General features: G+C 39.8%; 1 protein-coding gene across 10 annotated transcripts in view; it reads right to left on the reverse strand.

Annotated features, from left to right (window-relative positions):
- mapk8ip3 (mitogen-activated protein kinase 8 interacting protein 3) overlaps positions 1–12889 on the reverse strand; it is a 202757-nt gene that overhangs the window by 16653 nt on the left and 173215 nt on the right. For all 10 annotated transcript variants that reach the window (XM_078559079.1, XM_078559071.1, XM_078559076.1 and 7 more), the window contains 2 exons: positions 6986–7157; positions 6130–6243 (listed from right to left, as the gene is read on the reverse strand). In XM_078559079.1, the coding sequence (XP_078415205.1) occupies positions 6130–6243; positions 6986–7157 (286 nt within the window). The remainder of the gene's footprint in view (positions 1–6129; positions 6244–6985; positions 7158–12889) is intronic.

Here is a 12889-nt window from a genome sequence, read left to right on the forward strand (position 1 = left end):
TATCAAGATGTAAATTAAGATGTAAAAAAAGCAGTAAATTATTCATGGGTGACTTTCATCTTCATGTAGATTGGAAAAATCAAATTGGCAGAGGTGACCACAAGCAAGAATTCATAGGGTGTATTTCGGACAGTTTCCTAGAACAATATGTTGTAGATCTAACCAGGGATCAGGCTATTTTGGATCTGGTAATGTGTAATGAGGCAGGTTTAATAAATGATCTCAGAGTAAAATATCCCCTAGGTAACAGTGACCCTAACATGGTAGAATTTAGCATTCAGTGTGAGAGTGAGAAACAACTGTGCTAAACTTAAATAAGGGTATTTACAAAGGAATGAGGGCAGAGTTGGCTGGAGTGGACTGGGAAAGGAATTTAGCAGAAAAGATGGTTGATGAACAATGGCAGACATTTAAGAAAATGGTTCATGACTCACAACAAAGATATATCCCTGTGAGAAAGAAGGATTCTAGGAAGCGGGTAAACCAACCATGGTTAACCAAGGAAGTTAAGGGTAGTATCAAATTGAAAGAAAAAACCTACAATGTGGCAGAGATTAGTGGTAAGCCAGAGGATTGGGAATCTTTAAAAAAAAACCAACAAAAGATGACCAACAAAATAATAAAGAGAAAATAAACTTTGAGGGTAAACTAGCAAGTAATATAAAAACAGACAGTAAGAGCTTCTTTAAATATATTAAATAAATATATAAAAAGAGAGAGGCCAAAGTGAACATAGGCCCCTCAGAGAATGAGGCTGGAGAAATAATAATGGGGAACCAGGAAACAGCAGAGGAATTGAATAAATACTTTGCTTCAGTCTTCACGGCAGAAGATACTAATAGCATTCTAAAAATACTAAATAATCAAGGGGCAAATGGGGGGAGGGGGGAAAAGGAGGAAATAAATACAATAACTATCACTAGAGAGAAAGTACTAGGGAAACTAATGGGGCTAAAGGCTGATAAGTCCCCTGGACCTGATGGTTGCATCCTAGGATATTAAAGGAAGTAGCTACAGAGATAGTGGATGCACTAGAAGTAATCTTCCAAGAATCCTTAGATTCTGGAAAAGTCTTAGAAGATTGGAAAACTTCCAATGTAACGCCTTTATTCAAAAAGGGAGGGAAACAAAAAAAAAAGGTAACTAAAGACCTGTTAGCTTAACATCCATCATTGGGAAAATGTTAGAGTCAATTATAAAGGATGTAATAGCAGAGCATTTAGAAATACACAATATAATCAAGCATTGTCAGCATGGCTTCATGAAGGGGAAATCATACCTGACAAATTTACTAGAATTCTTTGAGGTAACAAGCAAGATAGATAAAGGGGAACCAGTAGATGTAATATATTTAGATTTCCAAAAGGCATTCGATAAGGTATCACACATAAGGCTACTTAATAAGACAAGAGCCCATGGTGTTGGGAGTTGTATATTAGCATGGATAGAGAATTAGCTAACCAATAGAAGACAGGGAGTTGGGATAAGTGGGGCATTTTCAGGATGGCAACCTGTAACTAGTGGAGTGCCACAGGATAAGCGCTGGGGCCACAATTATTTACAACATATATTTTGACTCAGATGAGGGAAGTGAATGTACTAAGTTTACAGATGACACAAAAATAGGTGGGAAGGCAAATGGTGAGGATGATTTGAGTCTACAGAGAGGTATGGACAGGTTAAATGAGTGGGCAAAAAACTTAGCAGATGGAATATAATGTGGGAAAATGTGAGGTTATTCATTTTAGCAGGAAGAATAGAACGCTGAATATTACTTAAATGGAGAAAGACTGAAGAAAGCTACAGCACAGAGGGATTTGGGAGTCCTTGTGCATGAAACCAAAAATGCTAACATACAAGTTCAGCAGATAATAGGGAAGGCAAATCAAATATTGGCCTTTATTTCAAAGGAAATGGAATATAAAAATGGGGAAGTCTTGCTAAAACTATACAAGGCACTAGTTAGACCACACCTAGAATACTGTGAACAGTTTTAGTCCCCTTATCTAAGGAAAGATATACTGGCATTGTAGGCAGTCCAGAGAAGGTTCACTAGGTTGATCCCAGGTAAGAAGGAATTTTCTTATGAGGAGAGGTTGAATAGGTTGGACCTGCACTCATTGGAGTTTAGAAGAATGAGAGGTGACCTTATTGAAATATATAATATTCTTAGGGGGCTTGACAGGGTAGATGCTGAGAGGTTGTTTCCCCTTGTGGGAGGGTCTAGGGCCAGAGGGCATAATCTCAGAGTAAGAAGGCACCCATTTAAGACAGAGATAAGGAGGAATTTCTTCTCTCAGAGGGTAGTCAATCTGTGGAATTCTCTACTGCAGAGGGCTGTAGAGGCTGGGTCGATAAGTATATTCAAGACTGAGACAGACAGATTTTTAATCATTAAGGGAATCAAGGGTTATGGGGAAAAGGCAGAAAGTAGAGTTCAGGATTATCAGATCAGCCATGATCTCATTGAAAGGCAGAACAGACTCGATGGGCCGAATGGCCTACTTCAGCTCCTATGTCTTATGCTAAAAATCTATAAGACTTGGTGGTCTTATTACTACTGAATTCAAGGCACGCATCTCAAAATTTATACAAATTGCAAAACAAGTTGTGGCAGTTGTTTCAAGTTTCCCTTTGGGATTTGAACAACTCAGCATTTACCATCAGCTGTGCCATAACACTTTTAAACTATATATTTACATATCAGAAGATAAAGATTATTTGCCTGTACTGTTGTATCTGATATCCAATGGCAATTGATCCCTGATGCCAATGATATTACCTATTATTTCCCTTCATTACTGATGCCCTCTGCTCCAAGGCACTCATTTCACTCATTTTTCACAGAAAATACCTTGCACGTTATCTGGAATAACAGCCATGCCACTACTTGTAGGTGAAGTATACTTCAGTGTCTCCACTAGAGTATCTCCAGTTGACAATATAATTTCCCCAAAGTGTTTTTTATAATTCTTTAACTTTTATTTCAAAAGAATACTGAACACCTGTATGAATGGCCTAAATATTTAACCATACGTTTATGGTTACATCACTGCTTTCAATGAACATTACTGATCTAAGACAGTTTTCAGTTTTAATATTAAACTTATAATTGATCCAAGTGTGGGACATTTGACAAGCACACTTATGGTGCTGGTAAAAAGATACGAACAGAAGAATTCTGGGCAAACGAATTATACCTTCATCCCAGTTTATCCAGATTGAGCAGTACTATGAATAAATCCATTGTAGACCTGTCACTCAGAAATATATTATCCTTTGCACGAAGAGAGTGAGATTTGAAGAACTGCACAACAAACATGCCAAAAGTGGGCCACTTATCAGGCACAACTAATCAGTAGTGGTTAGTGCAAGCAGTTCATATTTCAAGCAAGGACCATTGCAAGGCTTCGTTAAAACAGCTGCACATTATATGGAAGGGATCCAGATCATCATTAAGAATGGGAAATGCACATATACAGAAAAATATGAACACAAACACACACACACACAGTCACACACACACGCACTATTAATCAGATCTGCAAGTTGCATTAACTAATGAACATATTTTTTGGCCATAATTTTATTTAAAAGATGTTTTGAAATATTAACTTAGTTAAATGAGTTGTGGTGAATTGTGCTCCTGGATAGATATAGCTATGAATAAATTAACTGAAATATAATATACAACCGGAGCAGTATAATTAGTGTTTTATTCAAACCAGAGGATTTGTACTATCCCTGACTGTATCATTTATCGTGAATTGAGTATAATGCATGATATTGAATTGATGGGCTGCAATTTGCTGAGGAAATAACAGCATGTGTCTTGATGTATTAACCAGCAGCAACCTGTGGCAAGGAAGAGCTACCCCATCAATTGCAAATACTAACTGGCATGATTTGCGCCACTTTGCCGCTGACTTCACAAAAACGGCATCTCACCCTTAACCTCCCCGTGAGTTTAATGCAGTTACAATATTTGCACATTAACTGTTCAGTAAACTCGGCACTGAAGGTTAAGATTGGCAATTAATAGCTTAAGTATTTTTAACAGCATGTTAATGACTGCCAGATAACCTCTCTAGCTCAGAAAGTGAACAATTAAAAGTGTGCAGTCTCATTTCCTCGGGTAGTGAATTATGTTGTCTATTTTAAAAATGTTAAATTTTAAATGTTTACATCTTTTTCTTACTTTTCCTTTCTGTGTCGTTTCCCTTTCTCTCTTAATCCGATCTTTGTTTCCTCTTCCTGTCCCTGATTTGACATTACATTAGCCCATTTTAATTCACCCTCCTTCTCAGTCATTTGTTTCTTTCTCAATCCCTAATTCACATTGGTTATCGAGTTACACAGTTGATTTGGTTAACAAGATACACAGTTGATTCCATCATTTACCAAGATGCCAGATGTCCTGTTGAACTCGCTACGCTGTTATCAGCTCATACTTCACACAGAGCAACAAAACATTTTTGAGCTGAAGGGTGTCGGAAAAAGTCTAACTAACCACGAGCACCCCTGCTCCAGAAAATTTCAGCTCAATTTTATTCTATATTACGGAATTTGTAAGAATGTATACAGGTAAGTTTGGTTTTGCATTTGTGAGACTTGTACATTAGGGAACTTAAGTGACTGTTAGCGAAATGTGAATGAGTAATTTCACCCTGAATGAGCTTTATGGCAGGATTTTTATGTCTTACGGGCGGCTACGCGCCCGACCCGATCGGGCGTAAAATAGCGTGCGATGACGTCGGGCGAGCGTCCTGACATCATCACGCACTCGCTCGATATTTCGGTCGGCGGGCGTGCGCGAGAGTCAACAGCGTACCCGTCGACAATTAAGAGGCCGATTAGGGCCATTAATCAATTAATTAAAAGCTATTTTTTGCTGCCCGTCCAACTTTACGGTTGGCAGGCGGCCTTTAGATTTTTTAGGAAATGGGCGGGATGAGGTTTCCAACATTAATTTAAAGAAAAAAAATGTTTTGACAGAACTTTTACTAATATCTTTGTTCATGTGGGAAATGTTTTTCACATTGTCAGAATCTTTATTTTTTTAGTTTTAATATTTTTCAACTCCCTGAGGCAGTTTCCTGTCTTCAGGGAGCTTTCAGTGTGCGCTCCTCCACGCATGCACAGACTTTTGCGCTCGCACTCCTCCCGCCCCTGCCCTGGCAGCATTGAGATTCTCAGCGCGCCTTTCACACTGGCTGCCCGTTAATTGGCCAGCCAGCGTGAAATAACAGTCAGGGTCCGATCGCCAGCAGTGGACCATTTCCCGGCTGCTCCCGGGCCCACCCAATGACCCGAAAGTCCTGCCCTTAGTTCCAGTTTTAGATCAACCACCGTTTTTTTGACAGATCATCGTTCTGAAGGATGAACCTCACTGTGCTACGACTCTCTATGTTAATAATTGTAATCATTCTTTTTTTTGCATTTTATGTTTTGTCTTGAAGCACTAATTCTTACACCAATTTAATCTTTATATACACAATAATTAATCTGTATGTGAGGATAGAATTAACTTTCCCCTCAACAGGTCTCCTGCATTAAGCATTCAATTTTTTGGATCACTACTGGATTTTTGACCGTTGAATTAATTGATAAATTCTGTCTCAAAGCACATTCCCACCTCTAAACCCCCATCCCATTGATTAACGTCATTTCCACAAACTATGAAAATGAGCTCTTCTGCAGCAGATGCCACATTATATGCTGTGATATGGCTTTTTCTGGAAGAGCTTCAATATTATAAACAGCTTTTAGACCTGCAATTATCAAAGTGGCAGCACCTGACTGGAAATGATGTTAATACAGCATGCAAAAAGCATTAAACACACATAAAACTTCAAAAAATATAAAGTTACAAATTAATGCAGTCAACAGCTTAAATATTCAAGAGGACACAAAATGGTTTTAGGCTAACCCACTAGTAAGTAACATCATCATCATCTTCCATTTATTTCAATCTTCTGTCAAAATGTTTCTAGATCACTGATCATGACCAAGGTTCATTGGTGTAACTTTTTGTTTTGTAGCCTGGTGTAACAGTGACAAGTTTTTTTTTTAAATTGGCCTGATGAATTCATGTCACATTACTAACCCAGTCAGACTTTGTTAACTTACTTTCTGTCAGTGGGATAGAGATAACGACTCCATTTCCTGTCCCCACCCAAAGGCGGTTTCCACCAATAAGCAAAGCTGTGATTCGTACAAAAGAGAATCCCAATTTGCCGGTACCTGTCAATCAAAGCAAGAGACTTCAGAAATAGTTAACAAAAGTAATGCAACTCATACCAGCTCATGGGAGCACACTATAAGAAGTAGGATCTTAATACTTAACCTGGCTCCCCCTACAACAGACTGATCCACAACAGTAACTTAAATATAATTTATAAAAATAACATTCGAATCAGATGATTCTGGATATCCTGCAAAGGTTTTATGGCAGGAGCTGGTTCTAACAATACTGTGACATCACATTCACAAAACATAATGATATCAGCAGCAGGGTATCCGACTCGCTTGGAGCATTCCCAGTTGCTTTGGCAGTTGACTGCCAGACTCCTGTTTAAAGAGATGTCAGTTACAATCTCAACCATCATCTGAACTGATTCAGGTCTGTGGGAAGTTTCAGCAGCTCTTGGGTCAGGCTGTTTGACAGAACACCTCATGGCAATGAATAATTCAGCTCACTGGTGGGAGTGAAATATAGATGGGAAATATACTCCGCAAGTTGTGTTTTCTTCCAAGAGGTGCATTAGCACCGGGTAAAGATGTCCATGAAGAACAGCATCATACTCTCCTCAGCAACTGGAAACAGCCAGGATAGAGAAAGATCATAAAACATAAAGAAGGGTAATGTTGAAAGGAATTACACAAATTGTTAGGATGACAATATCATTATAGTGACTGTATAAAAAGCAATTCAATGTCAAAGACAGTAAGCTAATCGTGTCAGGGAACGAGTGAAGAAACATACCTAACATCTTACTGACATAAGGCTCAATGTCTACATCCTGTAAATGTTGATGCGTGTGCGCATGATATAGGCGCAATGTGGAATCCAAGCGAATTGATATCCAAACCCCATCTCCAATCCATGCCAATTGGCGTACTTGGCTTTCCCTTCTTGGGTGAGCATCAAAAGATTTCTGTTGTAGAAACAACAAAATAGCAAGAGTTTGGCATCAGAAGGTGATTCCACAGGTACAAAGATATAAGAATATTATGACAAAAAAAAAGAAATAACCTCCACTTTCTCGTTACATGGTGTTATGCATCACAATGGAGATTGCACAGCCAGTGAGAGTAAATTAAACCATGGGACTGGGTGATAAAGCACACTACCCTTTCACCTCTAGGAGCCGAGTCAAAATCCACATTGCAGGGTGAAAATCTTCCCTCTGTCAGCTGTCAGGATCTCGAGAATATGAACTGAACTGTGCCAGTACTGTGGATTGTTCCCAGTGTGGAAAACTGAAACTTTTACTGTTGCACTATTGGTGCTTTTCTGCAGTTGTGTCCAAGGTGAGAGATTTACACTACTTTTACTTATGCTATATAAAACAACTTCAGTAAACTGTGGGTGCACCGTGGGAAATTATTCCATCGCCCAGCATTGGAAACTTTAACTTTTATACCTTTTCCGCAGTTTTTTTCTGTCAAAGTATATACTAGTATATGTATTTCATTAAAATTGCAGGTGTATACAAGTCTTCTAGCAGTATAGAGCACAATCTCAGATTTCTGCTATCATTATTAAACTGCCTGAGGTGTGCTGTTCCAGTTAGTATGTGGAAATTGCTCACAAGGTGAGAACTGCAATATAACTACCAGTTGGAAACTGATGAGCAAAAATCAAATGTTTCCATTAAACTCTCATCCCATCATGCTGGACTTAGTGGCTGAAGCAGAGAACACAGTTGGAACCTTAACCTTCAGTGAGAACGTAAATTGGGTGATATTGGATCAGCCGCCCATCGTACAACCTGCCTGATTTGACTTTTCATTAAAGTCACAGAAATCAAAAATCGGGGCATATATCAAGTGACTGATTCAACATTGTCCATTTTACACCCTCAATGACATTGAAAATGTTGATCCATATCAACTTTTAGGAATGAACCAGATAGGTGGTAAGAGAAAGGGGAATAAAAGAACACAGGGACTGGTTACACTCATAGGATTGGGACGACTGGCCATATGGAGGATAAACAATATGAGCTGGCTGGGCAGGACGGCCCATTACAATTTCTGTGTAGTGGTGGTGTGGTACAGGTACCTCAGGGAGTTTGAGCTGCTGTGGCATTTAAATGCATGCTGTAGTCTGGAGCTCGGGCTAGTGATGGCAGAGGCTCCAACTTTCTTACCATCATGTGGCTCACCAGGAATTTCTCCCACTCTCACCACCTGCTGTTGGTGTGTGCTGGGACAATTTGCAGGTTGCTAATCAACCTATGTGACAAACACATGTTGCTTGGCCATCAAGACCTGGTGGGGGCAAGACTTGAACCACAGCTTCTGGCTCAGAAGGAGGGGTAAAACACACTGCGCCACAAGACCTTCAATTTCTGTGTCATTCACATTAAATAAGGCATTTGAATGATTTCCATTGTGCAATGAAAAACAATTAAGAAACACTTACATTTCGGGTGCGATTCCCCATAGCTGGATTGGAAAATGCAATTTTAATACCATGGGGATTGCCAAAATTACCACTGTGGTTGAAACAATTATATTCTAATGTTGGATATTTGGATTCCTGTCACCTTAACCACAGCTTCTTGATTGCCTTAACCACATTTCCCATTGTCAGGTATTCTACACGTGAAATACAGTGTATGCATGACAGTGCTTTGGTGCCGTTTGGTCTGAGAGGGAAGCGATATTGTACAAGAGCAAGGAGAAGTTATGTCGAACTTGCATAAGACGCTAGTTCGGCCTCAGCTGGAGTATTGTGTCCAGATCTGGGTGCCGCATTCTAGGAAGGATGTGAAGGCATTGGAGAGAATGCAGAAAAGATTCAGGAGAATGGTACCAGAGATGAGGAACTTCAGTTATAAAGATAGATTGGAGATCTTGGGACAGTAAGACAGTGGCATAGTGGTATTATCACTGACTAGTATTCCAGAGACCCAGGCTAATGCTCCAGGGACATGGGTTCTAATCCCAGCACGGCAGATGGTGAAATTTGAATTCAATAAAAATCTGGAATAAAAAGTCTGTTGATGACCACATTACTGATTGTTGTTCATCTGGTTCACTAACGTCCTTCCTTACCTGGTCTAGCCCACATCCCAAGAACAAATAAAAAAAAGGCTAAGCAGAGATTTGATAGAGGTATTCAAAATCATGAGGGGGTCTGGACAGAGTAGATAGGGAGTGCAAGGATCGCGAACAAGAGGGCACAGATTTAAAGTAATTGATAAAAGCGATATGAGAAAAATCTTTTTCACACAGAGAGTGAACAGTCCCTCTGGCAGGTTCAATCGAAGCACTCACAAAGGAATTAGACTGTTATTCAAAAAGGTCAGTGAGCCTGATGTCAGTAGTAGGTAAATTATTGGAAGGTGTTCTGAGAGATTGGATATACAATTATTTGGACAGCCAAGGGCTGATTAAGGATAGTCAGCATGGCTTTGTGCGTGGTAGGTCGTGATTAATGAGCCTTGTAGAGTTTTTCGAGGAGGTTACCAAGAAAGTAGATGAAGGAAAGGCTGTGGATGTTGTCTACATGGACTTTAGTAAGGCCTTTGACAAGGTCCCACATGGGAGGTTAGTTCAGAAGGTTCAGACACTTGGGATCCAAGGAGAGGTTGTAAACTGGATTCAAAATTGGCTGTGGGGGAGAAGACAGAGAGTGGTAGTGGATGATTGCTTCTCAGACTGGAGGTCTGTGACTAGTGGTGTGCCTCAGGGATCTGTGCTGGGACCATTGTTGTTTGTTGTCTGTATCAATGATTTGGATGATAATGTGGTAAATTGGATCAGCAAGTTTGCTGATGACACTAAGATTGGAGGCGTTGTGGACAGCGAGGAAGGCTTTCAAAGCTTGCAGAGGGATCTGGACCAACTGGGAAAATGGCAGATGGAATTTAAAAGTGTGAGGTGTTGCATTTTGGAAGGACAAACCAAGGTAGGACATACACAGTAAATGATAGGGCACTGAGGAGTGCGGAGGAACAAAAGGATCTGGGAGTTCAGATACATAATTCCCTGAAAGTGGCATCACAGGTAGACAGGGTTGTAAAGAAAGCTTTTGGCATACTGGCCTTCGTAAATCAAAGTATTGAGTATAGGAGTTGGGATGTTATGGTGAGGTTGTATAAGACATTGGTGAGGCCAACTTTGGAGTATTGTGTGCAGTTCTGGTCACCTAACTACAGGAAGGATATCTGTAAGATTGAGAGAGTGCAGAGAAGATTCACTAGGATGTTGCCGGGTCTTAAGGAGTTGAGTTACAGGGAAAGATTAAACAGGTTAGGACTTTATTCCTTGGAGCGTAGAAGGATGAGGGAAGATTTGATAGAAATTTACAAAATTATGAGGGGTATAGACAGAGTAAATGCAAGTAGGCTCTTTCCACTTAGATTAGGAGAGATAAACACGAGAGAACATGGCTTTAGGGTGAAAGGGGAAAGGTTTAGGGGGAACATTAGGGGGAACTTCTTCACTCAGAGAGTGGTGTGAGTGTGGAACGAGCTGCCATCTGACGTGGTAAATGCAGGCTCACTAAGAATAAATTGGATAGATACATGGATGGGAGAGGTCTGGTGGGTTATGGACTGGGTGCAGGTCAATGGGATTAGCGGAATAATATTTCGGCACAGACTAGAACGGCCGAATGACCTGTTTTCTGTGCTGTAGTGTTCTATGGTTCTATGGATGAATGTGGAGGGTTATGCGGAGGATGGCACTAAATTAATTACTCATTCGGAGAGCTGGTGCAGGCACAATGGGCCAAATGGCCTCCTTCAGCAGTGTAACAATTGTGATTTTGTGATTTCTTCTCATGTTCCCTTATCTCAAGCCTCAGACACCATATGGATTTCAAACTCTGCCATTTTAGTTAAAAATGCTACTACTGAGCTAAACCTAGCTCCCAAGGGTTAAATTTGCAGAACAGTGTGACTAACAGGTATAATTTTGGTTTCAAATGGGGTGTCTGATCCAGCAATGGGCAAAGAAAGATAATTTGACAATCCAGTAACTGTGCAAATTCATTGCTACGACTGTAACAATCTTCATTTGATCTCAGCAGGAGTCACTGCGAAACGCGGCTGGTGGATTCTGCTCAAGGGACTGCAGTGTAGTCAGGTTTTTAAAAAGAAACAGAGGGAGCTATAAAAGCAGAAGGCAGACAAGCATATAAGTGCTGCACAAAGGTTGAAAGGATAGAGGACTGCAAGGGCAAAGGGGTTACAGAATCACAGAATTGTTACAGCAAAGACGGCCATTTGGTTCCGCTTGGGCTAGGGGCCAGAATGCAGAAGAGTTGTGTAAAGTCTAGCAATACAACCCACTGAAGTGAGATAGCCTGGCACGTTCATGCGTTTTATGTTATTAAACAGAGATAAATAGTATTAATTGAACAAAGTAAATCCTTACTATGGAATAAAGCAGTTTAACAATTGAAACGAAACATCACCTCATCTGCCAACATTGAAAAAATACACTTGCCAAAGATGACTTTCAGGTTACAAGGAGTTCCAGTGTTACAGATCAGGTTACAAAAGGGGATATAATGTGAATCACTCCCAAAAAAGTAAGACAAATGGAATGCTCAGCTGGGACCAATTCACACCAACTGACAGTCCTGAATTCACAATTTTTAATGTTTTGATAATATATAATTTGAATCACCTCTGAAACAAAGCCTACGGACTATCTTATAAATCATACAACCTGGTTTGTGTCTTGCTGACAAGTATGCTTCTGTCCATTTTAAATGTGGCAGTGAAAGACAGCCACCATTTTAACTCTAGTTATTCAAAACTAAATAAAGAAATTTTCCCTAGTTACACAGGATAATTGGTTCTGTGTAGGTCACAGCAAGAGAGAGAAATCAAAGCATAGGAGGACTATAAGGAATTGGGATAGATGATTTTATTCAGAAAGCAAGAGGAAAAATTAAAATCAGTGATATAAATGTGGGCTAAAATATAAAATTTCCTGTTTATTTCAATTGTTGCTGCAACATATTATTGAAGCTATTCTGTTCAAAACAGACATTCTTTTCCATCTAAAAAGTCTTAAATTCTCAGCCAAGTGTTTCTTAATATCATAGACTCAGATTTCACCAGCACATACTTCTACATAAAATCAGCTGAGAAGGGAGAAAACTCTCTGTACTACACATCTGCATTTTAAAAAAATACTTATGACTGCATCCATTTCCTGTTGTCCGTTCCTACTTTTCTTTAGTTCTCCAAAATTAAGATAACTGTTAAAAAAAAAATATTAGTGCTGGCCTTCTGGTGGCCTCTCATCATGCTCCCCTTTGGCCCACTGATCCTAAGATAAAGACACAGCCGGAGAATAAATATTTAATCGTTCCTGTTTAATGTCCACTCCATTGCTTTCCCCATTACTGGTGTTGTTAATAAGAACAAATCTATGGCAGCTGCTACCTCATTGCCCACCTTCGAATATACTGGTCCTGCTTTTTTTTAAAAATGGTCTTTGTCCTTCTGCTCTGCACGTTTCGTGAAAATTAATGCTTTCTATGCAGCTGGCCTTTTGGGCTACTGTGTGTTCCACCATCACAACCAGCCCCAACCCCACACCACCACAACCACCACCACCCCCTCCATCCCCACAATATTTTTCAGCTCAATCTATCTATCTATCTATCAATTCAATAACTTTGTAAGACGTTGGATTG

Source organism: Cetorhinus maximus, chromosome 15 (genome assembly GCF_964194155.1).
Source record: "Cetorhinus maximus chromosome 15, sCetMax3.hap1.1, whole genome shotgun sequence".
NCBI lineage: Eukaryota > Metazoa > Chordata > Chondrichthyes > Lamniformes > Cetorhinidae > Cetorhinus > Cetorhinus maximus.